This window comes from Rhamphochromis sp. 'chilingali', assembly GCF_963969265.1.
Source record: "Rhamphochromis sp. 'chilingali' genome assembly, chromosome: 5".
NCBI classification, from domain to species: Eukaryota; Metazoa; Chordata; class Actinopteri; order Cichliformes; family Cichlidae; genus Rhamphochromis; species Rhamphochromis sp. 'chilingali'.
In genome coordinates, this window is record NC_137932.1 from 37,720,540 (window position 1) to 37,737,814 (window position 17,275).

The following is a 17,275-nucleotide window of genomic DNA, read 5'->3' on the forward strand; positions in this document are numbered from 1 at the left end:
CTGTTACGTTCTTAGTCTAGGCGTGTATTGAACGCAACAAGAAATTGGCCCCACTCACGCACCACCCAAGAAAGAACACAAACAGTAGTATCTTTTAAAGTGCTAAGCAACCATTTATTTGCTTCAGCAGTGAGCATTGCCAAAAATAACAAACACAACTCCCTAAAGGTCCCTAAGCTTTCCTACACAAATGAAAAGCAACCAAAAGTGGTAAATATGGCCCCCTCCAAACTTTTGGTGATGTGTTGCTGCTCAAATTTAAAATGACCTCGTGTTTTTCTTCGATATGTTCCATATCGGCGTGTTTTCTAAGTTCTGTCGTGAAAGACTGCCGACCACTTATTTGTTTGTATTTCAGACTAGTCGACTAGTCTACAAGTCTGAAAAATACTGACTACAACCGTTAATTTTCTACATCAAGTGCTGCAGAACAGCATTTGTTCACCCAGCTGGCATCTGTATTGCTTCCCACCTTAATTATTTTCAGCCTAACATCACAGATAGACAGATGGGGGCTGCTGTTTGCCAGGGTTGAATTCTCGTCTTGTCTTCTAAAAAAAAGAAAAAAAGAAGAATCACTGTTGAGTCTACAAATAACAGAGAACTTAGTGAAGAACTAGTTTTAAGTTGTATCTTTAACACTTTGTTACGAGCTGCCTTGTAAGAAACACAATATGTTCTAATTTCTTTAGATGAATTTATGAAAAATACCAAAGATAACTCAGTTTGAAGGCCATAAAATAGCAATTTTCATGAACTTGTAACATAGTTAAGGGACAGGAGATACTGAAATGCTTGATTTTGCCCTCCTGCTTTCGAAATCAGCAGCAGATGCTCTAAAGCCCCTGAATGCAATGAAGCAGCAGGAAAAAATAACGTTCGTATCCTCATAACAGCAGTATGTAGCTGTGCTTCCTTTTGAACTCAATCACGCTAAGGATGAGCTAATAATGGAGTGCAGTCGCACTCTAATTGGGCACTCAACACTCGCATGTAAACACACTATGGTCTCTAGTGTACCCAAATCTGCAGACTCAAACAAAGCCAAGCAGGATGAGGCTTCTCCATGAATCGAGAGCCTTAGTAGACTGGAAGCAACATTTGAAAAAGTAATATCAAAATGATATGTTGGACCATTCGTGCTAGTTTTGCACTGATGATAGGTTACTGCATAAACATGATGTTATCTGTTTTCCGTTCCATTTTCTCGTATGTTATTACAGTGCTAACTTTCATTTATGTTTTTATGTCTTTCAGCCGCCAGCAGTCCTTTAGACAGTCCACGAAATGTGTCGACCAGTGCCTTCCTCAACTTTCCATTTGCCCGAAGGTATGTCGGCAATGCTTCTTAAAAATTGTTCCCCTGGAGTTTAGTGTTTGCTTTATTGCCGTTTTTAATCATGCTTGTATTCTGTTGGATGATGGACATTAATCAGCATCACTGCTGTTAAGAGAAAGCCACATGTTGAATGTGGCAGAAATACTGCAATGAAACTTAAAAGTAAAAAGGTCATGTGTCATTCGATTAAAAGTTTGAACCATAAAATCCATCATATTACACTTGTATACAAAGTAAAATCAGCACAACAACAAGTGAGTATTTTTAAAGATATAATTAAAATCAATCGCTTTATGATGTATTTTTGAAGTTCCTGGAACTGGCAACTCTTACAGTGAAGGTTGTTGGGATTGTGCTGGTAGAGGATGATGTCAAGGGTCAACAGTGGTCGAAGTTAATGGTGCTAGCACATCAGTCAAGTCAACTTTAGTCTGGTTTTCCCCTTTTAAGAAGAAGAAACCACCTGTCAAAGTTTTCTTCTTCTTAAAAGAAAGCTTTTCTTTCCCACTACACGTAGGGGGTCGTGTAGTTGTTGGGGTTTCTTACTAATATTTGAGGGTCTTTACATTGTCTCCCCTGACGATATGTCCTCTGAGGCAGCTGTTGATTTGAATTGGTACTATATAAATAAAACTGAATTGAGTTAGGTAGTCGTTTTTTGATCTCTGAATCACCTGGGCCATTGTTTCGCGTTACGTCTTTGTGATTTATTACTGTGAATCCAAATCAGAAAAGTACACACTTAAAAAAATGACTAAAAAAAAAAGCTAACACAGGATCACGGCCTTCATAAAAGCAGCGAGAGGAAAACGGCAGAAAGGTGACTGAGGCTGACTCAGCCGGGAGCGCTCCCCACCATCCTTAACGCTGCAGACTCCTCGGCAGGATGAGTGAAGTCAGATGGAGGGTACCCCCCCTTACTCACGCATCATTCAGCCCGGTTCCCATGGCAACATGCTTGTCTCGCTCCAGGCGTGCGTAGCCGACAAGTGAGGCAGTACCTTAAAGACACCCGAGAACAGTCATTAAAAACTTATAAGCAGGTTCAGGTGCTGTGGACTGCTCTGAGAACACATCATAGCTTGCCAACAAAATAACAGGCACTAGGTAAATATTTATTCATTAAATATTTAGATTTCCTCCTGTTGTATAAAAAGCCAGTCAAATTAAAGGTCAGTTAATGTCTTTTTAAAAAAAAAAAATTTCATATACACAGGAATGGCCCTCGACTTATCTTGATAAGCTGAACTTAGACTTGACTCTAAATTCATGCCGATAATAAATTGTTGTGCGATACTTTTCTTATTATCTCATCCTGTGTCATATATCTATTCCTAACCGTCACTGTGCTGCAATAAAATAGACTCACAGCCATGAAGAGAACTCTTTTTGTTACTGCGTGAAGCTCTGGTTGTCCTGTTGTCACCATTTAATGAGACCCTTTAGTGGAAGAAGAGATTCATGAGTATAATCCGTCTGCTGTTGTTGTTTTTGTGGCAGTCAAAGCTTTTTATTAATTTACTAAATCTGTCCCGATCTATTTAACACTATTTGTCAGGGTTGTATGCTTTTTTTCTTAAGGGGGGAAAAAGGCAACGAGTTTCTGCTACGTTATACGACAGACGCCTTTGCAGTATTTTTGTGTGATTTGATAAACTAAAGCGTGTTGATGCTGGTGATTTTCCTTTGGCTCAGGCTAAAACTCTCTGCCTAAGCAGGAAAAGCCCTGCTCTTGAAGTTTGCCACTCAGCCTATGCAGCTGCACTTGATTCTCCATACAATCTGTGTGAAAGTTTAGTGCAGTCCTTGCATCATTTCTCTGCGTGCAAATGCCAAATAACATAAACATACTCCCACCGCCACCCTTTTTTGCAGCTGTACAGTCCAATCTGCAGGTTCGTTCTTTCCAGCTTTGAAGTGAAGGGCTCTTCCTGTTATGTAACACACATCCTCAAATTAATTTAGTTTGCTCTCCACTCTTTGTATCTGGACAAATGAAAAGTGGCAAGGAAGGCAACATTGTCAGTACTAATCCCTCAGCCGAATGCCAGAGGTCACAGGTTCATTTGTGCAAGACTCTTAAAACTCACTGAAACTCACTTCTCTGCTTTTCTCTTTCTTGTTTTCTTTTTTTTCTTGTCCTTCTTTCCGTTGCTGTCGTGATCGCAGCCACTTGGCTCGCGCGGACAGGTAGCTTCTTCTCCAATTCTTGCACCCTGTCTTTATGTCTAAACTTTTCTGTCGTGTGTTTTACACAAAAAATATTTGTCCTTCATAAATTCTTATTGCTTGATTATTGAAATCAAGTGATGAGAGAAAGTGAGGGAGGGAGGGAGAAATGGGCATTTATATTTTTAGATATATATATGTGGGGGGGAAAAGACATAAATTTCATGCTCATGTAGTCACAGGACACCTCCGTTGTCTGTTATGTAACAGGTTTCACATATGAAATGCTATGAAATGCTAACTAATGCCTATGCCGCTGAGGCTTATGTAACGTGCATGTCTGCTTCCCTCAGAGCCGAGGGCCGACGATGGTCCCTGGCGTCCCTCCCTTCGTCTGGCTATGGAACCAATCCGCCGAGCTCCACCGTCTCGGTAAGACACCCGGAAAAATGGCGCCATCGTCCCCCGGTCACAACATGGCAGCCAGGCGATTCTAACACCTCACTCAGCCCAAATAGCACATTGGTTTATGCAATAAGGGACAGTGAATGCCAAGACTGATGATGACAAACCGCTAATTGTTTTCCTCCATCGTCTGCTTCAGTGAGTCATTCTCCAAGTCTGTGGAACTCGGTGTAAGAAGTAACACACACACACAGTCTGCGTGGATGCATATTAATGAGGAGAGGAGGGGAAGGAAATTTAAATAATTTCAGGAACTTTTTATTTTTTTTGACAGCCTTTATTAAAAACACAAAACATCATAACATCACATTAACAGTACACTGAGACATTAGTGTTTGGTAGCTTTAAACAGCATTTTTGAGCAACAGGATGTCACAGTGATTCAACCAGATGTTTTTAAAAGACTGCGAATTGTCTTATTGCAGAATAAAGCCATAATTGTATTTACTGGATGATGTCACCAGACGGCAGTCAGATGAACAGTCCGTAATGGCGGCAGTCTGCCAAGTCTTTGAAAGTCTGCTGTGTGAAGCTCTAATAAGGAGGTTTATTGGGCCGACCCGGGCATAGCCCCAGAGGTCAGTGGGGACAAAAGGGCTCTTCAGTGGCCCCCGCTGCCCTCTTTATACTGAGGCTTTAGAAAGAGACTTCGCAGATGCTGTCCCTCTGGCCCCGTTCTGTTCACGACACATGGACCGCAAAATGAAACAGATTGCCGGCAACAGACACCGTCCCCTATTTTGCTTGAAAAGATGTTACTCTCTGCCTCGGTAGACATGGAAGATGACTGCAAATAATAATAATAATGCCTCTGTAGGCTTTTGGTTTTTTGGTCACCTAAATTCATATACATTGTGAATTTGGATTTCGGGCAAATCTTCACAGGTGCCTGATCTATTTTATGAGAATGCATAAGTGGAATATTCTGATCTGAAAGATGCTATGTGGAATTATTTTACATCACTGAGTTCATTCGTTATGTCTTTTAAACAATTATAACCTTTCAGTGTGTTGTTTTTCAGCTGGTCTGAAAAGAAACTAGACTCTTATGTTTCATAGCATATCACAGATCTTTCCAGATTCAGTTACTCTCACTGAAGTAGTGCATCCATCCATCCATCCATCCATCAGTATCCAGTTCAGGGTTGCAGGTGGTCTGGAGCCTATTTTAGCTATCATAGTGCAAGAGGCAGGGTACACCTCGGACAGGTCGTCAGTCTGTTGTAGAGCCAGTAAAATATAAAGAATAAAGATTGTCCAAGCAGAAAATCACAGTACTGCAAAGGAAAAGAGCACCTTCTCATGGGAGAGCAGGGTTTGAAACCCGAGTGAAGCCAGAACGCAGCACATGCGTAGGCCTGTGCTTGCCTAGTAAGACGAGCTTAGCTTTAATTTTATTTTTTCCCCTTCGATGATCCTTTAAGTCAGGCTCACAATGCAGAACCAATTTCAGTTTGCTGTTGTCCTTTGCTTTGCCCGACTTGCCTGAACCCGTTTGTGATCTTCAGTCTTAGCAGCCTACCTTGTTGAGTGATGCCACCTGAAAAGCAGACCGGCAAATTGCAACATTAGTTGTTTTTCTTCTTTTGCGAAAGCAGCCCGCAGTGGTTACAGGGCCGATGCTGCGTATTGCAACATGTAAAGCTGGCTTAGCTTGCACTTACTAATCGTGAACACAGCAGCAAATCTTTGCCAGTTTGGGAAGCTGTTGGGCTTTTGTAGTGTTGAGGTGAAGATCCTTTCTCAGGGATTTTCAGTCTTAAGTCATTTTTGAGTTCATTTAAATATTTTCCCACTCTTTAGAAGCACTGCACAAAATGATGGGTCGGAAGTAAAGATTTGGATACTTTAACATTTATTCAAATGTCAAAACAAGTAGCTCAGAAGGGCTGAAGAGATACTGCTCGTTGTTTTGGTTAAATCAGCCTCAAAAGAAGCTCAGTATTAAATGTGAAAATAGATGTATTTTTCTTATTTGATGGATTCCAAGAAACTTGATTCTTTTCATCTGAACGCAGAGTTTTCAGCGGGAGAAACTTCAGCTCATGACAATTTGCATATTAATGATGATGAAACTGACCTCACGACCCATTGTTAGTCAATGGTGCCAGTTTCGGTCACTATGTAGTGTTTATGTTTATAAGGTTGGGGAAACCTGCAGTCAGCTGCAAGTCACTTGGCTGAGTGATAAAACGTTTCTCCCACTGAAACCGCAACATGTAGATGAACAGAATCAACTTTCTGGGGTTTGTTTACCTTGATGATTGAACATCCTTCAAGACATTTGATTAATTTCTTTCTGTGTGCGCAGTCCTCCTCCTCGTCCCAGGAGCGTCTCCACCAGCTTCCCTACCAGCCGACACAAGACGAGCCTCACTTCATCTTCAAGCACTTCCGCAGCACAGACAGCATAACAGACGAGGACGGACGGCCCTCGCCGGTGGTACGACCGCGGTCTCGGAGCCTCAGGTGGATAATTGACACAGAACTGAACAAACTAAAAAAACGTGCAATTAAACTTTGTTTAGGGTAGCCATTTTTAGTTATTTATTCAGTTACTGAAAACATAAAGTGTAAAGTAATGACAGGATCACTATTTTAAGACGACCTTCTGACACCGACGGAAGGATCCACACGGAGATGGGAGAACCTCTCACAGCCTCCTGTCTGTTTTGTTCAGATTGTTTCTTGTTCTACCATCAAATTAAAAACATGTAATGTTTCACACAGATTAAATGCAGTAATCCGTCCGAAAGGATTAACTACCTACATTTCAGATTAACTTTGGACAGCGACTACAGAACACGAGCGCTGTTGTATCATTTATAGACTGTCAGATTTGAAGACGCCTTCAAGCGCCAGTTTTGGCACCTCAGCTGCCTCAGATTGATCGCACATGCCCGTTGGCCGGCAGGCAGGTGGAGATCTGACTGCAAAGCGGTGCGTTTTTGACAACTTTTGTCTGTTGGCTCTGCTCCGTGCTGTTTGTGCAGTGCCTGAGTGCTCTGTGTTCTGGCACCATGGTGTGCCGCGCGTGGGCGTGCTAGCTAACAGAGCGCCTCGGGGATCATCGTCTCATAGCTGCTGAACTGTAGTCGAGGGTGGTGGGTGTCTGATGCGGCGAACTGCAGCGAGCTTTGCAGCAGTGTGTGTTGGGCAGAAGCCATCCAGTAAAACAGAGGCGTCTTTTATGACAAGAAGAAGAAAAAAAAGATTCTGGGAGTCTGTTTGCAAGTGATAGGTTTTCCCTCCATCTGTTCTGTTTGAAGCTTCATCAAGCAAGATTTCTCTGTAAAAATACACCTTCCCTTTGGCCTCAATGCTGGAGTGGTGCTGCAGCGAGTGACTAATTATTTGATGTCGATGATTCACACAGTTTTGGCTAGAAGAAACCTCTGCTGCTGCCGGTACGGAAGCATCTTAAAGTGAAACATCAAAACCTGACAGTGAAATCCACCTTGATTGGAGCTTAAGCAGCTTAAGAGCCACCAAACCTGAATGTTGTCTCGCAGGCTGACATCAAAAGTATCGTTGATGCTGACCTCAAAACCCTCGTTCAGTCACACTCAGGCTATTAGTTAAGAGCCGACGTGTGTGTGTTGGTTGGATTGAACTAAACTGACTGCTGGCCATTTCGAGGGAACTGCGATGGCCTCGATGACATAACCACTCTTCATCGCCATTTAATAGCTTAGAAGAGAAATGCAATGAACTGTGTAGTAGTAATAATAATAAATGTCTCTGTGTTGATCAGTTGCAATGTACTAATTTGTTGTGTTTTGCTTTTTCGTAGCCCGGGCCGATCAAGTGTTTCCTTCGATAATGAGATAGTCATGATGAACCATGTTTACAGAGAACGTTTTCCAAAGGTACGTACAGGATATCTGTAACTTTGCATTCTCAACGAAGACATATTCAAACCAAAAACACACTTTGCATTTCTCCTGTTGTTGTGTGGAGCGTCCTGAAGCCTTTTTGGGTTTTGGTTTTGTTTCAATAAGGAGAAATGCTTTTAAACAAGCTTTTAAAGCCCACTTTTCAACATTTGGAGAAATTCTTTTTAATTTGCTGTAGAGAGGGGTTAAAAAATGATTATCAGTGCTCGTTTAATTGTTCTAACTCTGTGTTTGTGTGCTCCCTGCAGGCCACAGCCCAGATGGAGGAGCGCTTGTTGGAGATTGTCACACATTACTCTCCAGACAGCTCCCTCCGGCTGGCTGACGGGGTGTTGGGCTTCATCCAGCACCAGTTGGTGGAGCTGGTCAGAGACTGTCTGGATAAGTCCCAGAACGGCCTGGTTACCTCTCGTTACTTTGTTGAGCTGCAGGAGAAGCTAGACAAGCTGCTACACGAGGTGAGAATCCCTCAATCTGACATAGGGTGCATCTGAAAGGCATCCACACTGCTGAGGTGTATCTTCTAGGAAGCTGAGGGGTAACTGGCCACCACCAGTATTTTGTCATTAATTAACTGAATCCATTTTGGAACAAAGCTGTCACATGACAAAATGTGGAACAAGTAAAGACCTGTGAATGCTTTCCAGTTACACTGGAGGTTTTGCAGGACTGATGAGAGAAGCGGTGCAGGCCAAATGCTCTCTCTGGTTTTAAGCAGCAGCTGATGAACTGATGCTGAACTCTTTAATTCGGGTGTGATGACGTTTTGAAAGAGGATTGATCGAGCCCCGGTGAAATGTGCAATCAGGCATGCCTCTCCAGTGATAGCCAACGGCACACACAATAGATCTCTTAGTGGAAATTTTCAGTGATGCTGAGAGGCACTTTTGTCACAGGTCTTATGCATGTTGTGTTAGTTTCTATAGCAACCTCTTCCCGTGTTTCTCTGCGTGCTTTCAGACAGCAGGCACGGCTAACTCTCTGTACTTCCAGCTGAACTGATAAGTCTGTTCCCGCACAGTGGAGCAAATGTCATATATTTACGCACACACACGCACGACTTGATTTGTGTGCCAAGGCCACTTTGTTAAAAAGGGCAACAGTTTTTTCCAGAAAGTTTTCTCTGGGTCTTTGTCATGCAGTATATGCAGGGGGCCCTGTGACAGGCTGGGGACATGTCCAAGGGGTGTCCCGCGTCTCACCCTGTGACAGCTGCGCAGGCTCCAGCCCTCCACGTGGATACACGGCTGCGGTGTTGCCTGAAAAGTGACACATTTTTTATTAATTTGTTATAAAAATCTTGTACATTACAGGAAGCAATGCACAAAAAGTAGCTTTGTGAAAGAAACACCTGAACAGTGCTCTGGACTAGATTAGAGGTTAGAGATTAGATGAAACTTTATTAATCCCTCGGGTGTGTTCCTCCGGGAAATTCAGTTTCCAGTAGCACAGCACCGGCAGAAGTTGCATGTTACAGATACAATAAAGGGGAATGAGAGCAAGGATATAAACATAAAGACTATAGCCTATTTTAGTAACAATTATTAATAATCATTCACTGCTCTCTATTTCCCATATCTGGACTTCTTCGGGTTTGTGATTGTGCTCTGGTCCCATCATAACAATTACAAACTATGCTTAAACTGCATTTAATGCTTTATTGGCTGTGGGGTACAAAATGTTTTTCTAGTCTATTTGTCCTTGATTTTATTATCTTGCCTGATGAGAGCACTTTACACTAATTATAATTTGGGTGTGATGAGTCATGCAAAATTTTGGGGGCTTTTCTGAGACAGCGGGTGTTTGAAGTTCCTGCAGTAAGGAAGCGATTTCCTGGACGACCTTTTTGAACCACCCGGAGAGCTTTCCAGTTTGCCAAAAAAACGTGTTGTAGTAGTAGCAATTTTATTGATTACATTTGATTACATGTAAATTCAAGAAGAAGACAAAAACATAAAAATGATACCTTAAGGCAGTGAAAACAAAATAAAAACAACAAACAACAACAAAGCAACAACACCTGTAAGGCTGGGTGAATGAAAAGGTTTTAAGTCTGTTTTTGAATTTGTACACAGTTGTAATTGATCTCAGGTCAGCAGGCAGCTTGTTCCAAAGAACAGGACCACAGTAGCTGAAAGCACCTTCAGCACATTTACATCTGATTCTGACAACAGTTAAAGAATCCTGAGAGGGCTGACCAGGTGCTAGACAGTAGGATTTCTGTCCGGCATAGAAGGAGGTCATAGGGCACAGTAACAAAAACACTTTTTGATAGCATCATTAATTATCTGATGAAGATATTCCTCTTCATTCCGGGAAATACGTAAAACTTTTACCATTTACCCCCATTTAGGCCTGTTCTGGGCTAACTGTTGATCCTCTGATTCTGTGTCAGAGCCTCCCCTTTCAGCTCAGCTGTTAAGTAGCAAAAATAATGTCTGTTTATTGGCTAAATATTTTTGTGTACATTTGTCTTAAAATCCACTTTTCTTTGTCTTCTCATCGATCTGTTCTTTTGTTCGTCAGTGTTGATCACGAGGAACTGTGGGGATACTGCACTTTGTACGGTATAGCAGTACTCACTGTAAATATGGATAGCACTAGGCAGTGATTTCAGGCACAGACATGGCCTGTATCACAGTTACGTACAACAGAAAAGCTTTAACAAGAGTTTAGAGCAGGCAGGAGAAAGCCTGTGACCGTAAGGTTTGAGTAACTGCTGTCTTTCTTAACTTACACATTACTACACTCACTACCAGAAGGTTAAAATATAATCCACACAAACCTAAGTGTAGACAGAAATGACGATCACAGCCACAGGAAGCTTGGCAGATTGTGAAAGAGTATCTCATGTTTCAGAAATGCTGGTAGACGGGTGTAGTAGCAACATTTCCTTTAGGGCCACTTTCTTGAGTCTGTATCCTCATATTTGACAGGTGGCTGAGATTAGTAATAGTCTTGTCGTGCAGGAAGCTTCAATTAGCTCTCATATGACTGGATCACAAATACACAGTGTGCTGTGCTGCTGTATCGTCACCAGAACAGGGTGTTTCTCTGTTATTATAGAAGAAACTGAAAATGACTCACGAAGACTCCGCCCACCCACCGCGGATTATTCTGATAATTGCTCTTCGTTTGAAGTGGCGTCATTTCTGATGTAATTCTATCAGGCGGCACCTGTTTTCATGTTTTTGTTAAAGCCCTATCCACTTCCTTAGAATTTTATATTTATTTTTATTTCACTGTTTCCCCATAAAGCAGTGCTCTTGTATTTCTCTTTTTTTTATAGCTTTTTTTTCAGGGGTGGATGAAATGGTGCTAATAGTGATAAACTGTACTTGCCTGTTGGATCAGTTAGGGTTCCCTTAGACATACAGTGGGGCAAAAAAGTATTTAGTCAGCCACCGATTGTGCAAGTTCCCCCACTTAAAATGATGACAGAGGTCAGTAATTTGCACCAGAGGTACACTGCAACTGTGAGAGACAGAATGTGAAAAAAAAAAATCCATGAATCCACATGGTAAAGAAAGTAAAGAATTTATTCGTAAATTAGGGTGGAAAATAAGTATTTGGTCACCTCAAACAAGGAAAATCTCTGGCTCTCACAGACCTGTAACGTCTTCTGTAAGAAGCTTTCCTGTCCCCCACTCGTTACCTGTATGAATGGCACCTGTTTGAACTCATCATCTGTATAAAAGACACCTGTCCACAGCCTCAAACAGTCAGACTCCAAACTCCGCCATGGCCAAGACCAAAGAGCTTTCGAAGGACACCAGGAAAAGTATTGTAGACCTGCACCAGACTGGGAAGAGTGAATCTACAATAGGCAAGCAGCTTGGTGTGAAAAAATCAACTGTGGGAGCAATCATCAGAAAATGGAAGACATACAAGACCACTGATAATCTCCCTCGATCTGGGGCTCCACGCAAGATCTCATCCCGTGGGGTCAAAATGATCATGAGAACGGTGAGCAAAGATCCCAGAACCACACGGGGGGACCTGGTGAATGACCTGCAGAGAGCTGGGACCAAAGTAACAAAGGTCACCATCAGTAACACACTACAACGGCAGGGAATCAAATCCCGCAGTGCCAGACGTGTTCCGCTGCTGAAGCCAGTGCATGTCCAGGCCCGTCTGAAGTTTGCCAGAGAGCACATGGATGATACAGCAGAGGATTGGGAGAATGTCATGTGGTCAGATGAAACCAAAGTAGAACTTTTTGGTATAAACTCAACTCGTCGTGTTTGGAGGAAGAAGAATACTGAGTTGCATCCCAAGAACACCATACCTACTGTGAAGCATGGGGGTGGAAACATCATGCTATGGGGCTGTTTTTCTGCCAAGGGGACAGGACGACTGATCCGTGTTAAGGACAGAATGAATGGGGCCATGTATCGTGAGATTTTGAGCCAAAACCTCCTTCCATCAGTGAGAACTTTGAAGATGAAACGAGGCTGGGTCTTCCAACATGACAATGATCCAAAACACACCGCCCGGGCAACAAAGGAGTGGCTCCGTAAGAAGCATTTGAAAGTCCTGGAGTGGCCTAGCCAGTCTCCAGACCTCAACCCCATAGAAAATCTGTGGCGGGAGTTGAAAGTCCGTGTTGCTCGGCGACAGCCCAAAACATCACTGCTCTCGAGAAGATCTGCATGGAGGAATGGGCCAAAATACCAGCTACTGTGTGTGCAAACCTGGTAAAGACCTATAGTAAACGTTTGACCTCTGTTATTGCCAACAAAGGTTATGTTACAAAGTACTGAGTTGTATTTTTGTTATTGACCAAATACTTATTTTCCACCCTGATTTACGAATAAATTCTTTACAAATCCTACCATGTGGATTCATGGATTTTTTTTTCACATTCTGTCTCTCACAGTTGAAGTGTACCTCTGGTGCAAATTACTGACCTCTGTCATCATTTTAGGTGGGGGCACTTGCACAATCGGTGGCTGACTAAATACTTTTTTGCCCCACTGTATAATCCCTGATGATCCTTTTGGCACATGCAGTTTCTCAATATTAAATGACAGTGACACAGTTTTTGCTTTTGTGCACCTCCACGGTGGATTAAAAGCACAGAGATCAAGTTGTGACTAAAATGTAGACGCTCGTTCAGCGATTTTAACATTTTTAAATTAAAGCCATTTTAATCACAGTCGCCTCATGTTCACACAAATAACTGGTCAAACTTTATCATAAATGTAAGCCATGTTTTTGCCGCTCAGACCCAAACCGTCTGCAGTCCCTCTCTGAAACTGGAAATCTGTTGAGTTGAGTCTCCTGATGGCTCCTTGTGTTTTCCAGGCCTACGAGCGCTCTGAAAGTGAAGAGGTAACCGTCATCACCCAGCTAGTCAGAAAGATCCTCATCATAATCTCTCGACCGGCTCGGCTCCTCGAATGTCTGGTAAGCTACCTAAATTTGTCAATCGAATACCAAGTTTGTCATCTCCAACAATCAGCCATTTATTAACACAAATCTGATCTGAGTCGGCAACCTTACCCCGACAGCTCTGCGCATAGCTTTGTTTAGGATTTTTAGTAGTAAATCAAATGGCATCTTGGATGCCTTTCAGTTTCCCGACACTCTGCATTAATTACACTGCTGTTGGATGCTGGTGACAGGAGTTTGATCCAGAAGAGTTTTACCACCTACTCGAAGCGGCAGAAGGCCACGCCAAAGTCGGCCAGGGAATCAAGACCGACATCCCGCGGTACATCATCAGCCAGCTGGGCCTCACACGCGACCCATTAGAAGGTAAATTTAATCAGTTATCGAGCGAAGCCTGTGATGTGGCTCATATGTGATGTTTTTTTTAAAGCCTGTTTCAGACATGGGTTAAGTAACATGCTGCCCCGGGTAGGTGATTATTATTATTATGCTTTATGATACTGCAACAAATACACAGTCCTGACTTAGATGAAGAGCAGACTGCATTTTTAAGTGATCGGTGCAGAAATGTTGGAAACCCAAATTAAAGCCTCTTCTTCTTTTATTTCTAGACATGGTACAGCTTGAACAGTATGATGCCAGTCCCTCGCCCTCAGCGTCAGTGTCAGTGGAAACAGATGCTTCTGTGGAGGTGAACTGACTAATTCAATAAGTTCAAATAATATTACAGACTCAGGCTGAGCTTTATTCAACCATTTGACATGTTAGAAATTAAACACAGCATCTTAGGTCTCAGTATATGCAGCATGCTATTAAACAATAGCTAAAACAGTATAAATAACTAGAATAAATACAAAAACCAAGTATTGAAATATGCTAAAATTCAAATAATGGATCTTAATAAATGTACAGTATTGGACAGTGTGTGGCAGGGAAGAGTTCACACTGCCGCTGTTCCCTGCTGTACATTTATTAGGAGCCATTATTTATATTTTAGTGTGTTTATACTGGGAGAGGAGATGATTTAATGTTGAGTGCTCAGGTAAAGTAGAATCAGTCCATTTACCAAAGATGAAAAGTGCACACGCTTCTTCAGATCTGCCCACCGTGCTGTGCTGAATGTGTTTAAAGCGGATCAGGAAACGGTGACTCTTTTTATTGTGAAAGGATGCCAAAAATATTTAAAATCAATGTTATTTTGGTTAAGTAGATTGCAGGTGTAATTAGTATTTGGAGTAGTAGTTGGCTTTTAATCTGCAATCAGCATTAATCACAGCATTGCTTCTGTCTGCTTATTTAATTTTTCACATGGGCGTAAACAGCCACAGAATAAGAGCCCACAGACGCTGACTCCAACTCGAAGGAAACCTCTTGAGAGTGATTTTGAGACCATCAAACTCATAAGTAACGGAGCTTATGGGTAAGAGCACAAGTCTGTTTAACTGCATTTCACTGCTTCATCTTAGAAATGATGTTTGTTTGTTTGCGACACTTTGTTTATTTGCAAAGTGTCGCAAAGCTAAGATGAAAGATTAAATGGTGTCAGGAAGCGGAAAATACATTTAGTTGGAAGTAGTTTTTATTGTTGTTATTCTGATGCAGTTTGCCTCAATTTCAACCTTTTTTGTGCACTTTTTTGTGAGCCACTGTGACTGTGCCTTTTACCCGTTTCCAGGTAATTGAGCTAATGAGGTTTGTTTGGTTTTTGGCAGGGCGGTGTATCTGGTTCGCCACAAGGAGACCCGTCAGCGCTTTGCCATGAAAAAGATAAACCGTCAGAACCTGGTGCTGAGGAACCAGATCCAGCAGGCGTTTGTGGAGCGGGACATCCTAACTTTTGCTGAGAACCCCTTTGTTGTCTCCATGTTCTGCTCGTTTGAGACACGACGTCACCTCTGCATGGTCATGGAGTATGTAGAAGGTAAAGAAGGGAGAGGCTGCGGGGGCTGTTACAGTTTTATGTCTCTAACATTTTAGCTTAGCTTAAACAAGACCCGGTTTCAGTGAGTGCCAATGCAGAGAGTCTGAGAATAAGAGTCTGTGCATTACTGCCTCGGACAGTTGGTGTGTTAGGATCACTGCTGTTACTGGGATTTTAGTTGTTTTTTAAGGTGTTCTGTTCTTTTAAGGTGGAGATTGTGCCAACCTGCTGAAAAACATGGGCCCACTGCCTGTGGAAATGTCCAGGATGTATTTTGCTGAGACGGTCCTGGCTCTGGAGTACCTTCACAACTACGGCATCGTGCATCGGGATCTTAAACCTGACAAGTAAGGACATCTCCAACATCACCTTCACTCAGCTCTTCCGTCTTGCTTTTCTTGCTTTCATTAGGATCCGTTGACATAGTTGGGTCTGTGAGCGGGCACATGTAGAGTCTTGATTTTTCTGTAATTCAGCCCTTATCCTCATTTTCTTGACAAATTGTAAAATGCGCCGCTTACACTGACGTCTTCTTTCCCCCAACAGTTTGTTGATTACATCTATGGGCCACATCAAGCTGACTGACTTTGGTCTCTCTAAAATCGGCCTGATGAACATGACGACCAACCTGTATGAAGGTCACATAGAGAAAGACACAAGAGAGTTTGTTGACAAGCAGGTGAGACAACTTCAGGTGTAAGAGATGAATCACCTGTCACTTTTGGACAGCAGTGATTGTAGAGGCACTTGATCCAAACTGATGTTTGCTGGTTTACTTCCTCAGGTGTGTGGGACTCCAGAGTACATTGCCCCAGAGGTGATCCTCAGACAGGGCTATGGGAAGCCAGTGGACTGGTGGGCGATGGGGATCATCCTTTATGAATTTCTGGTCGGCTGCGTCCCGTTTTTTGGAGACACTCCCGAAGAGCTTTTTGGACAAGTTGTCAGTGGTACGTCTTGAAATGAATGAATTCTCTACTTAAAAATCGAGCATCAGGTTTAAAAAATAGAATCACAGCATAGAATAGCCACTGAGATCAAATCTTTATGTTAAACTAGTTTCTTTTTCCTTTTATTTGAATTGAAAACACAAGCAGTGACGTAGGCACAGAAGTCTACAACTTTGCTTCACTCTCAGAATCTTAACCACATCAGTCCTGGGCAAGCTTATGCTTTGGCAAACACAAACATTCTGACTTGCTGTTTAATGTCTTTGTAAGACTGTAAATTTGGTTTTAATTAATATTTAATTTTGTACTTTTATTTATTATCTTCTCTGATTGTCAGATGAAATCATTTGGCCTGAAGGAGAGGATGCCTTACCTGTTGATGCACAGGATTTGATCACCCGCCTGCTGAGGCAGAACCCTTTGGACCGGCTGGGAACAGGTAATGCTGATAAATTACAGCAGGGATCTTTTATACAGGTCTGTACAGCTAAATCAGAAAAACAAGGTTTATAGCAAGGGGGACATTACATTTTAATAATTTTAAAAAAGTGAAACTAAGAATGAAGTAAACATGTTTGCAAGAGGAGTTTCACCCTGATCCTAATCCAGTGTTTAACTGAATGTTTTTAGGTGGAGCCTCAGAGGTGAAGCAGCACCCCTTCTTCTTGGGGCTGGACTGGAACGGACTCCTCCGACAGAAAGCCGAGTTCATCCCTCAGCTGGAGGCCGAGGATGATACCAGCTACTTTGACAGTGAGTTCCTGCTGAGTCTCTTTGTGGTTTATTTTTCTGTGTAATCTTGACTTCACATGGTAGTGAGAGCAAAACGTTGTCCATAATTGTGGGTGTTGGAGATGGGATGCAGGTTAAATTTAGCTGGAATATAATACGGGCGAGCTAAGATAAAACTGCAGAGTGATGAGTTTTTCTCGGGATTATACCATGAAGTTTGACTTTCTCTTAAATGAGAGCATCTTCCCTTTTTGCCATATTCAGCTCGTTTGGATCGCTATCATCATTTGGCCTCTGACGAAGACGACGAAACTAACGACGAAGAGTCTTCCTTGGAAATCCGACAGTTTGCTTCCTGGTCTCATCGCTTCAGCAAGGTAAAGACTGCTGCAGTAAGAATCTGCTGTAA

The 17,275-nt window shown here is 42.4% G+C and overlaps 1 protein-coding gene across 3 annotated transcripts in view; it reads left to right on the forward strand.

The window, feature by feature from the left end:
- Positions 1-17,275, forward strand: part of mast3b (microtubule associated serine/threonine kinase 3b) — a 37,499-nt gene that overhangs the window by 13,965 nt on the left and 6,259 nt on the right. For all 3 annotated transcript variants that reach the window (XM_080882438.1, XM_080882437.1, XM_080882439.1), the window contains 16 exons: positions 1,258-1,330; positions 3,862-3,940; positions 6,285-6,442; positions 7,767-7,842; positions 8,118-8,327; positions 13,177-13,278; positions 13,497-13,629; positions 13,875-13,954; positions 14,586-14,683; positions 14,976-15,184; positions 15,393-15,531; positions 15,731-15,863; positions 15,969-16,134; positions 16,472-16,573; positions 16,765-16,887; positions 17,131-17,243. In XM_080882438.1, the coding sequence (XP_080738564.1) occupies positions 1,258-1,330; positions 3,862-3,940; positions 6,285-6,442; positions 7,767-7,842; positions 8,118-8,327; positions 13,177-13,278; positions 13,497-13,629; positions 13,875-13,954; positions 14,586-14,683; positions 14,976-15,184; positions 15,393-15,531; positions 15,731-15,863; positions 15,969-16,134; positions 16,472-16,573; positions 16,765-16,887; positions 17,131-17,243 (1,994 nt within the window). The remainder of the gene's footprint in view (positions 1-1,257; positions 1,331-3,861; positions 3,941-6,284; positions 6,443-7,766; positions 7,843-8,117; positions 8,328-13,176; positions 13,279-13,496; positions 13,630-13,874; positions 13,955-14,585; positions 14,684-14,975; positions 15,185-15,392; positions 15,532-15,730; positions 15,864-15,968; positions 16,135-16,471; positions 16,574-16,764; positions 16,888-17,130; positions 17,244-17,275) is intronic.